The 21500-nt window shown below is 36.1% G+C and overlaps 2 protein-coding genes and 1 long non-coding RNA gene across 3 annotated transcripts in view; all 3 read right to left on the bottom strand.

The window, feature by feature from the left end:
* The window catches only part of LOC306837629 (nuclear GTPase SLIP-GC-like), a 65489-nt gene extending 52728 nt beyond the window's left edge, over positions 1 to 12761 (bottom strand). The window contains exons 1-8 of the mRNA XM_079365373.1: positions 12590 to 12761; positions 11919 to 12000; positions 11472 to 11584; positions 11363 to 11386; positions 11238 to 11267; positions 11008 to 11038; positions 10775 to 10861; positions 9824 to 9917 (exon numbers count right to left, since the gene is read on the bottom strand). Of these exons, the coding sequence (XP_079221499.1) occupies positions 9824 to 9917; positions 10775 to 10861; positions 11008 to 11038; positions 11238 to 11267; positions 11363 to 11386; positions 11472 to 11584; positions 11919 to 11985 (446 nt within the window). The 5' untranslated portion in view covers positions 11986 to 12000; positions 12590 to 12761. The remainder of the gene's footprint in view (positions 1 to 9823; positions 9918 to 10774; positions 10862 to 11007; positions 11039 to 11237; positions 11268 to 11362; positions 11387 to 11471; positions 11585 to 11918; positions 12001 to 12589) is intronic.
* Positions 3483 to 4979, bottom strand: LOC306838637. Its single transcript, XR_013781109.1, has 3 exons — positions 4903 to 4979; positions 4481 to 4562; positions 3483 to 3561 (listed from the first exon to the last, which is right to left on the bottom strand). It is a non-coding gene; the product is annotated as an uncharacterized lncRNA (long non-coding RNA).
* Positions 12762 to 14591: 1830 nt separating the features above from the next.
* LOC306837650 (nuclear GTPase SLIP-GC-like) overlaps positions 14592 to 21500 on the bottom strand; it is a 76448-nt gene continuing 69539 nt past the window's right edge. Inside the window, exons 14-23 of the mRNA XM_079365392.1 lie at positions 21377 to 21498; positions 18282 to 18455; positions 18022 to 18179; positions 17810 to 17936; positions 16572 to 16680; positions 16350 to 16480; positions 15926 to 16007; positions 15328 to 15409; positions 15198 to 15228; positions 14592 to 15076 (exon numbers count right to left, since the gene is read on the bottom strand). Coding sequence (XP_079221518.1) covers positions 15050 to 15076; positions 15198 to 15228; positions 15328 to 15409; positions 15926 to 16007; positions 16350 to 16480; positions 16572 to 16680; positions 17810 to 17936; positions 18022 to 18179; positions 18282 to 18455; positions 21377 to 21498 — 1043 coding nt within the window. The 3' untranslated portion in view covers positions 14592 to 15049. The remainder of the gene's footprint in view (positions 15077 to 15197; positions 15229 to 15327; positions 15410 to 15925; positions 16008 to 16349; positions 16481 to 16571; positions 16681 to 17809; positions 17937 to 18021; positions 18180 to 18281; positions 18456 to 21376; positions 21499 to 21500) is intronic.

The raw sequence follows: 21500 nt of genomic DNA, 5'->3' as shown, positions 1-21500 counted from the left end.
AACCTGAAATTATAGAAACATTTAAAAAAAATCCCAATTCCTCTAAAATCTTTCAGTTTTGTTAATCTTTTTTATAAAGTTTGATGAAAATGACTTATGAAGGACATTTTTAACCCTAACTTTCAAGCTGTAAATTTTAAAACAAATGACATCTCTTTTCCTTTCTCATCTTATGTAACACTGCTTTACTTACAATTCCTTTGGAGTCTGTAGACGATCCTTAACACAAGTCCAGAAATCTCCACAGATGGCTGTATCAATACTCTCAGATGATTAAGTAAAAAAACTAAAACATCTCAAGCAGTCATTAAACCTCCATCACTTCAGTCTTGTCAAATACACAAGAGGTTACATGACCTGACACTTAAATAACTTTCAGTATGTTCCTCGTCCTGTAAATGGAAGCGATGTTTCATTCAACTTTAAATTCACAATCTCTCTGTCTGCCCCGCCTTCTTGCCATCAGCACTTTTACGTCCACATGAACTTGTTTGTTCACAATCACACTTCACAAGTTGATTCAACATTTTTCTTATTAACTTCAATTACCTCTTCCTTTCACAAAGAAACTTTAAATAATAATAATCACAACCTTTTTTTTTAACCATCATGACCAGTTGAGTTTACTTTTCTCCCTTGTTGTCAGACACACAGTAAATCATTTATTTCTTTCTCCTTTTCCATATTTCTTCTCTGGAGCCGTTGCTGTGTTCTGCAGCTATCAGACAGAAGTGAAGGAGAAACGTTTTTATAAATGGAATTTAAAACTTGACTAAAGGTCTGTATTTTAATTATTGTGTTTAATTAATTGCAAAGATAACAGGCATGTGTCAGAGTGAATCATTCAGGTTGTTTTTGATATGTGAAGCTGAAACTCTGAAGACACAATGGATATTTTTTTCTTTTGTACACAATAATATCTAGCAGTGAAAGGGTTAACTGTGGACAGTAGGATTGTTTTATCTGAGTTTTAAAGCATGTTTTTATTTATACCTCTATAAACTTGATTAAATGGTAGATGTAGTGGTTAAAGTCCAAAGTGATTTGGGCTGGGATGTTCTTCTCATTGACTTTAATGAAACGTTTGAAAGGGTTGTCCAGTCAACAATTAACATATATCCACCAGCTGTATGTAAATGTAACTCATAAACAGGTTTTATAGGAGTGTCTTTGTTGCTGTAACGTAGATCTGTTATGATGAACCACACCTGTATTATATGTACACAAAGCAGACCAACAGTTTCTGCCTCAGTGCAGTTCTTACTGCAAAACAGCTCTTGTATAAAACAAAAAATGCCATCAGAATCTAAAACCAAGAGCAACAACCACTCTGATGTGTGTACTCAATTATTTATCTTCATGAATTAAAAAAATATAGTGTTTGACATGTGCGAGTACCATTTATTAATTTCTGGTTCAAAGTATCAACAGCAGTTAACTCACTAAACAACACACCCAAAAGTTAAACTCAGGATAAAAGATTGTTCCAACAACACATAAGGCAAATACGATGAGCCACCTTCTACAAACAGGTTTACTGCTGTAGGTTTGTGTGTGGTTGCCTGATGTCAGGAAACTGTAATATTACAAAGTTAAAAAGAAAATGCTTCGACTTCATGAGAAACAAACACTAAGTATGCAGAGGTTAGTTTAAGAGTCTGAAATTTGCTTGTGGATTTTTGTTCGGAAACTCTATTGGAACTCCAATTTGTCAGAACACAAACTGATGTCAGGGAAACATTAGGTTACTTTAATATGATGGACAAAAAGTGCAAACACTCTGTAAAGGACAAAACAGGCAGCAAAATCAGTAGACGTGCAACTTAAATAAAATGTTGAAAACAAATATAATGGAGACGTGGAGCTGCAAAAGGAATGAACATGCTGCATATAATGAATACATTAATCGTAAACATTCAGCAAATACAAATGACCAAAACTTAAACTTTACACGAGTGAAATGTTTTTTTACGAAGCACATCATGTTGAGATGGCTGGGGGAAGAAACAGACCCCCAACCTCTGGGACTGATGAAACAACGAACAAACCGAAGTTAGGAGGTACGTTCCGGTTCCCTTATAAAGCAATCTCCTCAGACCTCTGCCGAACCGGAAGTAGTTCCAGACCCGCCATGTTGAGGATCGTGAACGGAGGAGAGAGGATCGAGGAGACACGAGAGCTGACTTCACGGATTTACAGCACATTTGGTTGAATAGAAATGTTTTGGCAGCTGCAGCACTTTTATACCAAATTCACAATAAAGACAAACAATATTTACAATTGATTGAGTTTTATTGCATGATGCACCATAATGAATTCATTATCAAGACTTTAAAACACAATAAACATTGTACAGTACAGTTAATATCAGGAAACCAGAAAAGTTTGTCTGAAAATAAAATGAACTTGAATATTTTTTATAATAACAAAGTTAAAAGTTTCTTTTGCACTAAAAAGTGTTCTGTCCTTAACTATTACTAGAAAAAAGAAAGATCCCTTGAAACCACTGAAATCTAAATTCTTTGATTTTGCTTGAATATTTAATAAGAAACTGTAATAATCAATGAAACAACAGGGTTTAAATCAAATCATCCACTTCCAGATTCATAAAATAAAAACACAAAATTGTTTTCACATTTTTTAGAGTATAATAAAGCTATCAAATCACTTGATGTCTTGCTGAAAAGAGGTCGGTTACAGTTCTGTCTCGCCTCATGTACAGAGGTTATATTCCTCAGCAGAGGCTGTGAGGACTGACTCTGACTCGGCCCTCTGCTGCATGTCATCCTCTAACTCTCTCCTCCTGTTTCCTGTCTCTCTTAGCTGTCCTTTCTAATAAAGGCAAAAAGGTCAAAAAAGAAACCATTAACATAAAAAACACATCATCCCCGATCCCACCAAAACCCATCACTATTTCTGGCCTGAGGCCCACGATCAATCAAAAGGAAAACTGTCCGATCACTACTCTAAAATATCTCTGTATGAAACTCACATCAAAAAAACTCAAACACGAAAACACATCACTCAAAGACAGCAGAAATAAACATCTGATGAAAAGCTTGAGACCAGATCCAGAAGCCTTGTTTTACTTCTCCATGTTCTCAGTGGGACCCTCAGTGGTTAAACACGTAGTAACCCTGAAATATCCACAAGAGAGTTAAACAGAACACTTGTGAGATTCTACTGATGACTTTCATGTTACCATTTCATTGTCTACCAGAATGTTAACTTTTAATCAGGAGTTTTACTTAAACTTACCTGTGCAGCTGACGGGCCGGGTTGATCAGCACTGGTGTGGATAGAAGCATTGTTAGCAAATGCTACAAAAACACTGTAAGTGAAATATATATTTTTTATCTTAAATCAGAGCATTATCTACTATAAAACAAAAGTTTTACCTAACTTGTGATGTTTCTACATCAGTGACTGTAATTTTTTACAGTTTAAAATCAGATCATTATCTACTTTTAAACACGTTTTACCTGACTGGTGATCCTTCATGTGGATTTCTCGTCAGGTCTTTATAGTATTTTTTCACCTTCTCAAAGTCCTCTTTGACGTCTAAGAAACAAAAGTTAAACTGTAAGCACTGAAAAAATGTCTTTACACCTTTAAGCACTTTGGTGTGCAGCACAGCTAAGTAGCCAAGTCACTTCCTGTGTTAAAGCCACAATATCAAGAAATCAAATGTCTTTTTGTGTTTATTTTCTAATAAATTAAATGATAAACTAAGGAATTAAGTTAATATTTCCTTATGTCGTCTGAAATAAATAAAATGTTTCATGATAAGAGCACCGTATTCTGAATGCGCTCAGTGCTGAGAACTAGTAATAGTTCATCATTAATGACAGACTGAACAAAAGTCTTGAAAATAAATTGGTGTAACATTTAAGCATAACAAATGTGGGTGGATTTCACCACCACAGCAGCCCTAAATGATTTTGATAGGAGAGAAAGTGAGATAGCCATGTTATCATGACCTGAGCAGCTGAGAAAGAGCAATCCATCTCTAACCGAGACAAGGGAGAGACACTGAGAGAGACAGAGACCAATCAAGACCAAGACAAAGGCAGCGCCAGACAGAGACAAGACCGAGACCATAAACATCAATAAAAATCATAAATAAAAAATCTACATATTGTGTGCAGCAGGCATGTCTCTCACCGAGACTGTGACACCAGGAAGGTTAAGCTGAGGATAAATATCAAATTATGTATAAAAAGCGTCAATGTTCTTTTAGATAGGAGCATTTCCTTCTAATCACAGTGAAACTTGGAAAAATAGTCAAAGCTGAATCTTGACAGATATTGATTTAAAATATGAATTCTTGAGACCGGCCTTGAGACCAGGAGCGATTTCCAGTCCTTCAACATCATCCCACAACTCCAAAACCATGAAAACTTATGAGCTACCGAGTGGGAAAATCCCTTCACTGGTGTTGGTCTGAAAACAAATGTTACTTCGAAAACATTGACTTTACCTGGCACTGATTGATCATCTGTCTTCAGTGAGAGCTCGATTGACCTCTGCATCGTTTCCCTCAGTGTCTTCTGGATGTCATTCTAAATAAAATATATTTAACACAAATAAGCAACATACTTTTTTTTAGGATTTACTGGATCATACATTAATCAAAGGTTTAAATTTGTATTTTCTGGGCTGCTCAGAAAGCAGAAAAGTAATTGATAGACAAAAAGCTTTTGTGTGTTCGTCTTTATATTTAAAAGAAGTTGTTTAACTGAAGCATCAAAGAACTTCAGAACGATGCACATTCAACTTTTATATGGAAAACCATTCAAGTGAATTACATGACATCATTAAGAATAATGTGTGTAACAAAACACATTTTACTATCTAATACTATATTAGGTGCCTCACGATGAACTGTGAAATATGACAAACCATTAGTTTTCGCAGATTTGAAATCATCACATCTCTCGCCTCCACAAACATGACGTCCTTCTTTGCATAAACGTGCTTCTCAATAATCTCCCTCGTAGCATTCAGATAGCCGTCACCTCTACATTGCTTTGCATCTACAGTGAAACAGAAAATGGTATAAATGCACATTAATGACATTATTTGTTTTGATTTGGTGTCAAGTTTCATATAACAACATCTTACCATCATAACACTTCTGCATGTTTTCCTCGATTGATGTCGTCAGGCTGTTGTAGATTTCTTTCTTACGCTCTCGGATGGTTTTGTCGAGTTTTGCTTTTATTTTTTCTTCCTACAACAGAAGATGAAAAACAGTAAAATGTTCTATATCTGAAATACTAACATGGACCTTATTGATGGTGGTCAACATGATCAATGAATATCAATGATAAAGGCTTTAACAGGCTAAAGTGTTTTGGTTGACTTGCTCACCCCGTTCTTAAGTCTCCTTTACTTTGACAAACAGTTTTAAACAAAACTATTAGATGAGACGTTTCCATCACTGTCTCTTACCTCTGTCCTGAGAAATTTCAGTTGCAGCTGCACATCTTTGTACTTTTCAGCCAGAGTCTTTGTGCCGAGTGAAAAGGAACTGATGGCCCCGTTGAATGGATCACATTTTGATTCATTTCTGAAACATGTTAACAAGTAAATCTTTTATTGATCAAATATTGACAAAAGTTCAAATTGAAGAATTGGATTCATATACTTTTTGTGTTAATAGATTTAAATGACTTTAAATAACTACTGCACACATATTTGTAATATTAAAATTATATTCGCCATTTGAAGAGGTATTATCTTTTCCTCATTTAGTGACTTCTTACGGGAAGGTCTTTCTAAATTCCTCATCGATGCTCTCCATCAGCTTTGAAGCTAATTTCTCATTGAGGTTTAGTTGTTTCCCTTTTCTTGGTTTGGAGATGCCGTTGTTTCCGACAATGGACTTCAATCTACTGTGAAAGGCACTTCCTTTTACTTTAGTCTAAACAAAAAAAACAAACAAACATTTCCTTCGATGATTAACTTTTAAATGTCAAGTGAAAAATCAATTGTTTTGGTAAAGGAATAACAAATTAAAACACATACGGAATACAAGAAGGACTTTAAGACGGTTTCCAATGAACTCTTGGATTCTTCAACACCCTCCTTGAGGCACGTTGTAAAAGTCCTGGAGGACTCTTCCATGGTGTTCGAGACTTTACTTAATGCCAGTTCCAAGTTATTTTCAAGGTCTCGACACACATTTTCTTTTACGCCAGCCTATAATCAAAGAATTTTTTTTTTTTTTAAATAAAACTATACTTTTACAGTATATTTTAATTAATGGAACATTTGTTAGTCATAATGTTAAGTGTCAATATTTAATATAAATAGACCAAAAAAAAGTGACAGTCTAATGTAGACAGCAGCCAACAGTTTTTACCACACACCTACTTTGTTATTTGATCTTACCAGTTCTCTGCAGCCGGCACCTTGAATGAGGGAAAGAAGCCCATATGCTCCTGTCACATACTTCAGTGTCTCTGACTGAAAGTCATTCAGTTCTTGGAGAAACTCCTGTAGTTTGGGGACTTCTATAAAATTAAAAGAACAGACAGCTTACATAATTAAATCCAGAGAAACTTCTCACATGTAACATATAACATGTATAATATGTAAACATATTTTATTCACAAAGTCATCCATGGGCTCCACCTACCAGTTTCTTCTGGACTGAGTGTTTTTTCCTTCAGAAACTCTTTGGAGCTCACTGTGAACACTTTGAAACCGTCACCACTGAACTGTGTCTGCATGAATAATAAAAACATTAAGGTCAGGATTGCATTTAAAGGAGAACTTTACATTTTCTGAAATTTCACAACTCACCTGAACCCCCTTTAGTTTCCTGAATTCTTTCATCACTTCCTCCTTGGCTCGCATGTTCCTCTTGAATATGGCAGCACGAACACCATCTTCTGAACTGTGTGTAGAGATCAGTATCAGGCAGTACCTCATACATTATAGAAGCCCTGAAAAGTCGATCTCCAACTTCTTCAATATGATGTGCTTTTCTTTCCTCTCAGGATGAAAAAAGAGAAAGTATATATGAACAAAGTATAGAAATATTAATTTGATTCTAAATAAATACATCACAGTAGACACTGACACACCACAGCGTCTACCTTTAAATCTATTGTTAAAAAAAAAAAGAAATCACTTACGAATTTCCAATAACATCAGACTTGGTGCAGATGAAGTGAATCCTCTGACATTGGCCACCATTTCCCATAATGCTGCTGGCACTCTGCAGAATCTCCCATGTTTCTTTCTCTGATGCTGCTCTGTTAACTTCAGCCACGATCCAAACAGTGGAACAGCTTTGAACAACCTAGACGGATAATCCAAGTTAATTGTGAACACAAGGCAATAATAATACTGAAATGCTTTTCAATGAAATCAATATAATTGTTTTGTAATAAAATAATGTTAAACTTAAGACATCATAAAGTGATGCATTTTAATTATTTATTGACAATTATTTACCTTTTTCCACATCTTATCTCTGCCCTTGTTGCGGTCTCCATTTCCAGGTAGATCAACAAGTGTGACATTCTGAAGAAGGTCATTATTTGGCACCCTGACAGTCACACACTTCACCAGAGGCCAAAACCATTTCTTTATGTCTTTTCCTGCTCCGTCCTCTGATCTGCTTCTTGTGTATTTCACAAGTCTTGCAGACAGCTCTTTAGCCTGACACAACAAAAACAAGATTACAGATTTATTTAAATGCACCATGAAGAGAACAACAGGCTGATTTTTTACAAGCAGTTACACAAACAATCTATAAACTAATCGGCCGAGGCCAGAACTTTCCAATAAAGGAAACCAAATTACTGAATATGTCCCTGGGGATTGATAAAGTATTTTTAATTTGATATAGAGCTGTAGATGTTAAGTCTTCAGATCAATCTCTCCTAAAGTCCTTTATTGATTTACTGAGTTTAAGTCAACATTTTTTCAACTTGCCCAAAATTAAGCAAAACTTAAACAGTGAGGCAGTATGTAGATACCAGATATCACTATCGGTCTGAGATTTAAATGTTGTACATTTCAAAACACAAAAGATATTGCACATAAGGCTGATACTGTAGATGTATTGTCTTTCTTACTGATTCACAGGTCAAGATTTTCTTCTTCGAAGCATTAAATTCTGGAATTTCTCTGAAATGTTGGTCTTTCATGAGATAATCCACAGAAGGGTTTTTTTCCCCCCATTCTTCTCCATACAGCGCTGACATCATTTCAACAGCATCATCGTAATCATCGGTACCTTTCTCTTTCTCATTCAGGATGAAGGTTAACAAGAACCACAACTCCTGCTTCAATTCCTAAAAAATAAAATGATATTCTTATTTTATTTTTAGTTATACTGTACATGATTTATAAAGACTATGGATTAAAGGATATGTTCATGTTCATCTTATTTTACCTCTTTTGTGATGAATTCAATTTCTGCCTCGTACTTCTGGTTCTGCTTGTTAGCCTCCACGTTAATGATGACTGTGGTACAAGCACTGACAGTATCTGAAGGTAAGAGATCCTTCTCTCCAACGATAGCATTTATTAAAGAGCTTTTTCCAGCCCCTGTTCTTCCAAAGACTCCAACCAGCTCCTTCTTTTCTGTCTCCAAGTCCCTGATTTTTTCCCTTTTGTACAAGAATTCAAATGTGTTCATTCAAATAAAAATATTACTTTAAAGGTGTAAAATGTTAAGGGATCTGCCTTCTCGCTTTCAATTATGCACCATTGGATCATGTTATAATTACAACATAATAGAGTACCATATAAATATGAATCCTATTCACACACATCTGTTTGAGAGATGACCAACACTACCACTGAGCCACAGCTGCCACATGTGAATTTCATGCAGGAAGTCAAAGCCAGATGTTTATTATCAAAGCAAAATAATGACAAACTGCTGCACATTAATTGTACCAAATACAGTAAAAAGGTTCGCCCAAAACCATTTCCTGGGGGAGGACCCCGGCTTGTACACTCCCTGACTTCAAACCATGTACTGTAAATATTGATGGATAATGTCTGAGTGACATCATCCATCTGTTACAGCAGGGGGTTCTGGAGACTCATCAGCAGCTGCCGCCATGTTGTTAATGCTGTCTCAGGCTAACTGTCAGTCAACCTAACGGCAGGCTTAGAGCCAAAACTGAGGCGAGTTTTAAGCCTCTTTACAAAGTGTTACATCAGGCCCACCTGTCAATCGTCTCAGCTACACACCTATCTATGGATAACAGATCATTTTTAAAATCAAATCAGAGCAGTTAAATAAAAATTAACCCCCATACAGTGTGTGTAAAAACTAATCAGACCTATGTCATTTATTTGTACCAGGCTTTAAACATGTTTATTTATCCTGCAAACGTTGTTTTTCTGCGTATGAACGGCAGGATTTTACACTTCCGTATTGGCTTCATTTTTCAATGACGTAGGTTGCTGCTTGATTCAAAACAATGAATTTATATATGTTTTGTCTGTTGACAAGGAAAACAATTTTCCAAAACTAAAGTCAATAGTATTTTTTTTTTGACTTGTCAGAGGCACACAAGATTAAAAAGTGCAGATATGAGAATAGTCTGCACAGCAGAATATAAATAGTACAATAAATTATCGTGTTAAAGGATTTATTGTAGCACTAGAAGATGCAATAAATACAATGCAATACCTTTATCTGCGCTGATGAATGAGTGTGTTCTCTTTTTATGAAACTTTCTGACATGTAACACCATAAAGTGCAAATATGAAAACCAGCTCCGAGGGCCAGTCATTATTTTTTTGTGACACATAAGCAAATATTTGATATATTTCTTTTTTTTCTTACTCTAGAAAAGCATTGAGCTTTGTTTTTTCTCCTTCGAGTATTTTGTTACGAACACGTTCCATGATGGTTCTCACTTTAGACACCTCGATTCTTTCTGTTGGGGAAATAAAAAGACAAAGAAACATGTGTATTAATTCGGTGCCATGTTAAATAAAACAAGAGGAAAAGGAAAAAGTGTGAGATAGCCTTTCTCTTAAATGTCAATTAAGGATAATTCAGAGAGTACCAACAAAGCAGCAAACATAAGATGGAAAAGGAAGCTAATTCAATATTGAAAAAAGACTACAGTAAACATGTTTACTGAATGGTACAAAACAAAATATTTGGCATCCATAGCAAAGCCCAAACACTGTGCCTGACCACACCTCATTTTAAGACTAACATGGGCCTGTTGGTCTTGTTAGTCAGGTTTGTTAATGTACATTTGTTAGTCAAACAGTGTCCGTGCTGGACATGCAAATGAGAACTACACTTGGCAGAAACTAATATTAATACTTGTGCTGCCCTGTGTTTTTCATGTTTTTCAGTTCTCTTCCAAATATTAGGTTAATAAACAACTTATTAAGCTACGGTCTCGCTAGCTTGTCAAAACTGCGGATTAGATCGATGAAGCTTAACGGTTGTGACATCAAAATCAACCGACCACGGTGTAGTTTGCTTGTAGCTTTTTACTCCCTCCATCTGCATTAACGCTTTAATAAACTTCATATAAATGGTGTTCATCTGTAAGGATTATCCTGCTGAAGAAAACAGCTATGCATCAGAAACGTTTGCCACAGAGCCTATTTTCTGCAATGATCCAAAAATCCAATGCAAAAATCCCAGAGGAGAATTCTCGTTCGAACCCATGGCGAAGCTACTTCCGGGTTGGCCTACAAAAACACGTCATCACTACTCCAGTCTATTGTGGTGTTCTGGTGGTTTTAATTTTTCTCATTGTAACATATAAACCTGCATATGTGGTGTCCTGTTGTTGTTTCTTTCTTGGTGGTGGTAGACATCCGCCGGACTCCCTCTGAAGCTCCAACTTTCTTTTCCCTTATTTTTCAAAAAAACAAAAACAAAAGGAGCTTTTTGCCTCTTTCAATATTAAAACATATAAATGGTTGATTTGTCACAGCAGTACATTATTGTTACAAAAGCAGATTCACCATAAATCATACATAAGATACTTTAGACCTTACCTTTATCACTTCTGTTACTGTTGGCCAAAACCTAAAGATGAAATATCAGACTCATTGAAACAGATATCATCCAAGCTAGGATGAGTGTGACAAAACCTCAGGAAGTGGAGTCCATCAGTCCACTATTAATACAGTCAAATATGATGGTGATTTTTGTCAGGACACATCAGTAATTCTATTGTTAAATAATAGAGGTAAAAACAAATGTGGAAAATGTGTTTTATCCTTACCTGAGCAGAATCATCAGTTTTTTCATGTTCCTGTTGACAATGTTGAGAAAATCATCACTCCAAAGCAAAGTCATATTTTATCATACATTTTAAATCATTTTGGAGAACAAAAATAAATGTATTACCTGATTTGTTGCATTTTTCTCTGCCTAATGTCAAAGGGAAAATATAAAAATTCAAAGTAAGTGAAGATACATTTTTGAGAGAAATTATTAATACAATTTAGAGTATTACCTTCAGAGACTCGAGACTCTTCTTGAATTTTGCCCTTGGTCCAACTTTTGTGATCAAGTTATCGATGTCAACTTTATCGAGACAGAAAAAATTTTCCTCATCAACGCCTTGATCTGTTATTAGGAAAACAATTCAGAAGAACTTAGTCAAGCAAAACCAAAACATTGTGTAAAATGCTGAAATTCTGTCCAGTGTAAGTTGCGAGTATTGCAGAGCCGTATTACAGCACATTTTTTTGTTTTATTAGCGAGGGTTGCAAATTCTAAGCATTTGACATACACGACCGTTGGTAAAATTAACGATCAATGTTCTTTATTAATCCCCCAGGGACATGCATTAATGGAGAGATGTAAGAGTGCGTAAGATTGTCTATTAAGTGCATATGATTGAATGTTTCAGTAATGATGGGAAATGCTGTGACCATCAAAAAGAATGGTAATACTTCACCTTGAAATTTTTCTATCCAATCGCTGAGACCCCATTCAGTTAATTTTCTTTGAACAAAATCATCCATGACAGGAAACAGCAACTGTAAAGTTATCACGTCTCAGCTCTAACAGTAATGTTGGGCAAAGAATCAGGGATTGCACAAGAACAGGTGCCATGGAAAAGCTAAACACAAGTTTAATGTAACTGTTACCTGCTGAAAGACAAATCTTTGTAAGAATGACCCACAAAGTTAGTGTTAGATTTAAATGCCTCCAACAGTGATAGAACATAAAACACTGATTATAAGTAAAAACAACCTTGAGCTTTATTTTAACTTCTAACAATAAAACATTTAGTACATTTGGTTTCTAAAGCTGTAGTTCACATGCATCCATAAACATTACAAGAACAGTGGTCACAAATGGCACTGTAGAAATGGAAGTGCCTATAAATTGTAGTAAAGATGTTGATTTCTAATGTAATGAATAGTGGAAAGAATCTACAACCTGAATTACAAAAAACATTTCAAAAAATCCCAATTCCTCGAAAATCTTTCAGCTAAATTTAAGTTTGATGAAAATTACTTATAAAGGACCTTTTGATTTATGCATAAACTTTCTATTCGTAACTTTTTAAAACAAATGACATCTCTATTCCTTTCTCATCTTATGTAACACTGCTTTACTTACAATTCCTTTGGAGTCTGTAGACGATCCTTAACACAAGTCCAGAAATCTCCACAGATGGCTGTATCAATACTCTCAGATGATTAAGTAAAAAAACAAAAACATCTCAAGCAGTCATTAAACCTCCATCACCTCAGTCTTATCAAATACAACAAGAGGTTACATGACCTGATACTTAAATAACTTTCAGTATGTTCCTCTTCCTGTAAATGGAAGCAATGTTTCATTCAACTTTAAATTCACAATCTCTCTGTCTGCCCCGCCTTCTTGCCATCAGCACTTTTACTTCCTCATGATCTTGTTTGTTCACAATCACACTTCACAAGTTGATTTAATGTTTCTTTTTTTTTAATGAACTTGTATTTTCTTTCTTTCACAAAAAAACTTTAAATAATAATAATCACAACCTTTTTTTTAACCATCATGACTAGATGAGTTTGCTTTTCTCCCTTGTTGTCAGACACACACAGTAAATCATATATTTCTTACTCCTTTTCCATATTTCTTCTCTGGAGCCGTTGCTGTGTTCTGCAGCTATCAGACAGAAGTGAAGGACAAACGTTTCTATAAATGGAACAAATTTAAAACTTAACTAAAGGTCTGTATTTTAATTATTGTTTAATTAATTGCAACAAACTGTGTGTGTATATATATACATATATTTACATATATCCACCAGCTGTATGTAAATGTCACTAATAAACAGGTTTTATAGGAGTGTCTTTGTTGCTGTAACGTAGATCTGTTATGATGAACCACACCTGTATTATATGTTCACAAAGCAGACCAACAGTTTCTGCCTCAGTGCAGTTCTTACTGTAAAACAACTCTTGTATAAAACAAAAAATGCAGTCACAATCTAAAACCAAGAGCAACAACCACTCTGATGTGTGTACTCAATTATTTATCTTCATGGTTCAACAGCAGTTTATTCACTATACCACACATACAAAAGATAAACCCAGGTTAAAATATTGCTCTAACAAAATGTACGGCATATAAGATGAGCCACCTTCTACACAGGTTTACTGCTGTAGGTTTGTGTGTGGTTGACTGATGTCAGGAAACTGTAATATTACAAAGTTACAAAGACAATGCTACGGATGCTGCTACAGTATGAGATGAGCACAAAACAGGCAGAAAAATCAGAATCCATGACACTTGAAATTTTTTTTTGAAAACAAATATAATGGAGATGTGGTGCTGTAAAAGCAATGAACATGCTGCAAAAATGAATATGTTAATAGTAAACATTCAGCAAATAGAAATTACCAAAGTCAAAAACACACAGCCTCTCTGATTTGTGTAGAAAATTATTTATCTCCAATCAATGGGGGAACAAATCTTAAATTGAGACTTAAACATGAAAAGCTCAACATCCCTGATAAGAATCCCCCCCATCCCACCACCCATTGCAATTTATGGCCTGAGGCCACGATTGATCAAATGTAAAACTGTCCTATCACTAATCAGTACCACTGAGTCACTTTTCAATCCCACAGTTAACCACAGTGCTAAGCTTCCAGATTATAAATGTCAACAGTTTGCTGCCTACTTCATGGAGAAAATAATCAATATTAGGTCTGGTATCTGCCAGCAAAACATGCACATGAACTTTTGACCTGTATCCTACAGTATGTACAATGTGATGGTGTGACTGTTTTGATCTTGTTGATGCTAACACACTGAGGAATTGAGCAACAGAACTGACACCCTCCACATGTTCACTTTATCCCATTCCAGTCTGCATTTTTACATTTATTTCTAATTCTGTATCTGAAAACTACCCCTAGGCAGTGTAATCAGGAGACAGCATCTCTGTGCACAGCTACGCTGATGACACTCAGCTGAGCGCTATGTGGCCATGTCTCCTGATGGCACTGGGCTGAAACACTCACTTCTTAACTGTATTTTAAATATTGAAGATCGGATGTCTCAAACAGCTCAACAAGGACAAAACAGAACAGTTTTTTTTGGTCAAAACAGACAAAAAAAGTCTCAGAGAGAGAAACTGGCTCCTACATCAAATGCACTTGTTCTTAACCCAATCAGCAAGAAATCTTGGCATTTTATTTGATTCTGATTTTATTTTTTAAGCCACGTTTGCTCCATCACAAAAAGAACATTTTATTATTTAAAGAACATTTCTAAAGTGAGGCTGTTTCTCTCTCTGAACACAAGTAAACTAATGCCGATTTTATAACAAGCAGGCTAGACCTACTGTAATGCTTTCTGGTTAATCTTTTATAATTTAACTATTTGTGTGCAGTTGTCTCTCCATCTCTACTCCTGTCAATGTTTTGTTTCTTCTTGTTTTTCAGTCACTGTAAAGCACTTTGATTGCATTTGATTTGTATGAAAGATGTGTGCTTTGTGAATAAAGCTCGAATGATTGATTGATATCCAGAAGCCTCGTTTTACTTCTCCATGTTCCCAGTGGGACCCTCAGTGGTTAAACAGGCCTCAGCTTTTTCTCTTCCTCGAGTAAACCTGAAATATCCACAAGAGAGTTAAACAGGACGCTTGTGATATTCTACTGATGACTTTCATGTTACCATTTTATTGTCTCCGAGAATTTTAACTTTTAATCAGGAGTTTAACTTAAACTTACCGGTGCAGCTGACGGGCCAGGTTGATCAGCACTGGTGTGAATAGAAGCATTGTTAGCAAATGCTACAAAAATACGTTACATATTTTACAGTTTAAAATCAGATCATGATCTACTTTTAAACATGTTTTACCTTACTAGTGATGTTTCTTTATGTGGGATTTTCTTCAGGTCTTTATAGTATTTTGTCACCGTCTCAAGCTCCTCTTTGACATCTAAATAACAAAAAATTAAACTTCAACCTTGGAAAAAATGTCTTTAAATGTTAGTGTTTACTTCCTGTGTTAAAGCAACAACATTTCAGTTTGGTGCCCTTTGGCACCCACTGGAAGTTGTATGCCCTTTTCATGAACCTTGGCCAACTCCTAAAGTTACATACTGCAGAAAACAGGCGATCGGGTTGCTAAAGAGATGGCGGATAAATGTTCCTCCATGTTGGAACTTTCTCTATTGTATCAACCTGTGAAACAACTGTTTAAAGGTGGAAAAGATGCACATAATGTTCCTGTACCTTCCTCTCACCAGATACCATCAGTGCTATAACAATGACAGGATATGTCCACATAAACTGGGATTACTTGTGAAATATTTCTAAAACTCAATTAAAAATAATTTAGATTATTTATTCTGAATTCATAATTTACATGTATCAAGCATTTTATCAGAATCAAACCACTTTGACATACAAAGTTGTCCTCTTTTCGCTGGTGTTTTGTTCACACTCACTTTACCTGGAACTGATTGATCATCTGTATTGATCGACAGGTTAATGGACCTCATCATTGTTAGCATCAGTGTCTTCTGGATGTCCTCCTGAATATGATTTTAAATATTATTTACATATTACACTCATAACCAACATACCTTTTTTAGGATTTACTGGATGATACATGAATTAACAGAAAGAAAAAAAGTCTACACAGACCAAAAGCTTTTGTGTTCGTCTTAATTTTTAACAAGAACCTGCATGTTTGTATAACTGCAGTCAAACAAAGTTTCTTAGGATTGATGCACATTCCACTTTAATGAAAAAAAAACCTTGATGTGAATATTCATATAGAATCATAAATCAAGATTAAGATGTGCTACACTATGTGTTTTATGTTATAACACTTGTAAAATGTATTGTATGGTGAATTATGAAATATGACAAACCATTAGTTTTGTCAGATTTGACAACATTGTGTTTTTAGCCTCCTCAAACATGTCGACCTTGGCACGAACATGCTTCTCAATGATGTCCCTCATGGCATTCAGAGAGCCTTTGCCTTTACATTGTTGTGCATCTACAGAAAAACAGAAAATGGTCATAAATGCACATTAATGACATTTATTTGTTTGGTGTCAGGTTTCATATGACCAGATCTTTTGTTTTACCTTTATAGCAATCATCCATGTTTTCCTCAATTGTTATCATCAGGCTGTTGTAGATTTCTCTTTTACGCTCTCGGATGGTTTTGTCGAGTTTTGCCTTCATTTTTACTTCCTACAAAAGAAGATAAAAAACATAAAAAACATATATACATCTGCAACGCTAACATGGGCCTTACTGATGGTGTTCTACATAAGAAAGGAATATCAACAATAACAAACAAAAATGTTTTTATTTGGCTTCTTTCTTAAATGTTTTCTTCATTCAATATGTCAATCAGGAACGTGTTTCAGTTGATTTGCTCACCCCGCAAGTCAAGCACATTTATTTATAAAGCACATTTAAAAACAGTCACAGCTGACCAAAGTGCTGTACAATACATAAAAGAAACACTTTACAGAGCATCAGAATGTGAAATGTGAATTGTGAAAAACACAAAAGAAAATATAATAGTATAAATAGAAGAGATAATGAGAGCAACAACTGAAACCTGAAAGAACCGCCTATTCAGGATCAGAAGACTAACACGCCAACATATAAAACTATGTCTAGAGAGGGGACTCAAAAGAGTCAGTAGAGGATGTAGACCTGATGGGAAGAGGGAGTCTGTTCCACAGTTTAGGGGCTGTCTGATGATCTAAGGGGGCTCCATGAGGAGTATGGCCTGAGGAGGTCAGTAATGTATTGGGGGGCTACGCCATTCAGGGCTTTAAAAACAAACAAAGTAATCTGAAAATCGATTCTGAATTGTATTTGGAGCCAGTGAAGGGACACTAACAGGACTGATGTGCTCCCTCTTGAGTTGGGTCTCCTTTACCTTGATAATAAGAGTGGTGGGTTGAAGATTAAAACAGCCTTGGAATTCCTCGTGTATGTTCAGTTGAAGAGGATCTCACAGTTGAAGTTTAAGTTCTCCTAATCAATATACTATACTACGGTAAGAAATCCATGCGGCTCGGTCAGTAACTGATACAGACAGTAATCTACCTCACTGCTCTAACAGTAATACTGTTTTTAACTTTACAGAAAAGTACCTTATTAAATCCTGACGAATTTAATCAAATTACTTTTAACTGACTCTTAAGTGAACTTATACAATAATATCCCATAAATAAAAGATGAACTTTCAAACAAAATTACTGACTGCTTCTTAGTTATTTTAACATGTATGAATGCAACTTGGCTCCCACAAAAAGCTTAAAACAAAACTATTAGATGAGACGTTACCATCACTGTCTCTTACCTCTGTCCTGAGAAATTCCAGTTGCAGCTGCACACCTTTGTGCTTTTTGTACTTTTCAACCAGAGTCTTTGTGCCGAGTGAAAAGGAACTGATGGCCCCGTGAAATGGTTCACATGTTGACTCATTTCTGAAACATTATTATTATTGTTATTATTGTTATAGCTGTATCTTTTAAAGAGGTATTGTCTAGACCTAGTTTAATAACTTCTTACGGGAAGGTCTTTCTAAATTCCTCATCGATGCTCTCCATCAGCTTTGAAGCTAATCTCTCATTTAGGTTTTGTGGTTTCCCTTTTTTTGGTTTGTAGATGCCATTGTTTCCGACGATGGACTTCAATCTACTGTGAAAAGCACTTCCGTTTACTCTTTTCTGAAACAAAAAAAACAAAGACAAACATTCAATGATTAACTTTTAAATATCAAGGGAAAAATCAATGGTTTGCATAAAGGAACAAAATATTCAAATACATACGGGATATAAGAAGGACTTCAAGACAGTTTCCTTTGAGCTTTTGGATTTTTCAACACCCTCCTCGAGGCACGTCAAAAAAGTGCTATAGGACTTTAACATGGGCTCATAGAGATTCTCTAATGCACAGTTCAAGTTTTCTTCAAGCCCTACGCACACCTTTGCTTTAACGTCAGCCTGTAATCAAAGAGAAAACATTTAATGTTCATACAATCATGAATTATTACCATCAACCACTCCATCCTGCTCTCCCGTCTGGAATCCTGTCTTCACATCTCCGGCACAGCAATCTCCTGGTTTCACTCCTACCTCACTGATAGACAACAGTTCATTAATATCAACAACTGCACCTCCCCCACCGCTCCCCTGTCACAAGGTGTCCCCCAGGGGTCGGTGCTTGGTCCCCTCCTCTTCATTCTTTACCTCCTCCCCCTTGGCCAGATCATCCGTCAACATAACCTTCAGTTTCACTGCTACGCCGATGACATCCAACTATACATCTCCTCCAAAGCCATCTCCAACACCACCCACTCCACACTCAGCAACTGCCTCACCGAAATTAAATCATGGATGCAAGCAAACTATCTTCAACTCAACAGCGACAAATCAGACATAATCATCATTGACCCCACATCCCGCACCAAAGCCAGTCACAACTTCTCCCTCACCTTTGACAACTGCACTCTATCCCCCTCACCGCACACCCGCAACCTAGGAATCATTGACATCTTTGACAATAACTTAAGGTTTGACCTCCACATCAAACACATCACCAGGACCGCCTTCTTCCACCTCAAAAACATTGCACTCACCTTCCCTGCTGCAGAAACCCTCATCCATGCATTCATCACATCCAGACTAGATTACTGCAACAGCATCCTCCATGGTTTACCATCCAAACTCCTCAATAAACTGCAATACATCCAGATCTCAGCCGCACGCCTGCTCACCCACACCCGCTCCAGAGACCACATCACCCCCGTCCTCCGTGACCTGCACTGGCTCCGCATCACTCACCGCATACAGTTTAAAATCATCCTCCTCACACACAAAGCACTAAATAACCTGGCCCCACCTTACCTCACAGACATGCTTCATCACCACACCCCCTCCCGTGACCTCCGCTCATCTAAAGGAAACACCCTCTCCCCACCTACACGGACCAAGCACCGAACCTGGGGAGACAGAGCCTTCTCCATCGCTGCCCCCTCCCTCTGGAACTCACTCCCCAAACCCATCCGTTCCTGCACACACCTCCCAACTTTCAAATCCATGCTCAAAACCCACCTCTATAAACTAGCTTTTAGTACTTAACTTCTTCTTTCCCCTCTTCTCTTCCTGTTTCTCTGTCTTTTAATGTTTCTTACTGTTTTTGCTGTTTTTAACTGTACACTGGGATGTAAAGTGCCTTTGAGCTCCTGTAAAAGCGCTTACAAATAAAATTTATTATTATTATTATTATTATTAATTAAACTATATACTGTATGTTAATCATAACGTAATGTGTCTATGTTAGAAAAAATATCCAACACAGTGTTTACCACTTGTCAGAAACAACAAATAAGGTCGTATCACAACCAAAATAAACTCTATCATACCAGATTATGTTGTTGTAACACATATTTTATTGGATCATCTATAAAAAAATATTAATTTTCTTGAGATAACTCCTCAGGTTACTCCTGAAGGCAGAGCATCAAGGAAGAATGATTGAATTACGCTGAGACTTCTATGGACATCTGGCTCTAAGCTGCGTAGTTAAATCCAGATGTGACCTGATCAGGATTTACATAAACTTTTGGTACAAGAAACATACTGTATGTGACTCTTAAAGAAAGTAAAGTTTACGAACCTAACCCTAACCCTAACCGTAACCCTAACCCTAACCTATGAACTGACATATACTTGCTGGGGACCTTTTTTTTTTGCATCTGCTAGTATCTGTTTGTAGCTTATTGTTGTCTAATAACATTTAATTCAGTCGACAACTTGCAGTTTCTTTGCAGCCGTGTTGCTCTTTTAGTACCATCTGTTTTTGCTTTGTGAAGTTTACACTCCTACTAGCTGCAGTACGGTAGTTCAGCTCTCAGGGAAAGTTGAGGTGTAAGACCTTCGTCCCTCGAGTCGTGCTGCCTACCTTCTCTGCTCACTTGTTATCTTTAATTGAAGATTAAACAAGCACGATCAAAGCTATATTTACTAAACTGTTTAGGACTGTTGATTTGAATGCACCATCATGACATCATTGTGCAAAAAAGATGTAAAAAGTAGAGCTGCCAGCCTGGTCAGCATTGCTGTTTCAGAGCACAGCATTTGGTATCCAATGAATAGGGAAACATTTTACATGTGTCACGTTATGTGCAGGGTGAGTGCTGCACTCACTTACTGATGGTGCAGGGCTCAATATTTTACAATGGTACAGTACATCTGTCACATTGGTATATATGACATGACAAATATTTTAGATTACGCCTTATATGGAGAATGCTTTGCATTAGTTCAAAGTTCAGTCCGATGACAAAACATATTATTAAAATATATTTAAGATTATATTATGATCGATTTGAACTCATGGCAGTACATGAGTGATTAGGTTAAAATCAAAAATTATGTATTCTGTACTTTATATATGGAAGTAGCTGTCCCAAACAGTCATACAATATTATCAACTTTTTATCAATTAAGATGTTTTGATACCGAGTGGTTAAATGTGTGTTTCAAAAGAATTTTAAATGTGAAATTTGTTAAAATATATTTTTTTATTGAAATAATTGTGAAAAAATGTAGAAACATTCTCATATAGAAAAGGAAAGGAAACACATTCTTATCTGGTTAACAGAATCATTTTCTATTAGACTGTGATACTATGTTTTGGTAGTGACAAAATTGTGGAGAGAAAAAATCCTCAAACAGTCTTAAAGTACCATATACTGTATGTGACTGTTCTTTTACTAGATATATGTACTTCAGCCATAAACAATTTCAAAATATTTTGAGTGGTCCATACACTGGATTTTACTGTACCTTTTTTGCTAAAATTGTGATTACTGTATGCCAAAATTATAAATAAACCTAAATGCATTGTTATTTGATCTTACCACTTCGCTGCAGCCGGCACCTTGAATGAGGGAAAGAATCCCATATGCTCCTGACACATACTTCAGTGTCACTGAGTGAAAGTCATTCAGTTCTTGGAGAAATTTCTGAAGTTTGGAGATTTCT

The sequence above is a fragment of the Symphodus melops genome (genome assembly GCF_947650265.1).
Source record: "Symphodus melops genome assembly, chromosome: 17".
Taxonomy (NCBI): domain Eukaryota; kingdom Metazoa; phylum Chordata; class Actinopteri; order Labriformes; family Labridae; genus Symphodus; species Symphodus melops.
Note: the sequence above shows the minus strand (reverse complement) of the source record. Positions and strands in the feature narration are given on the sequence as shown.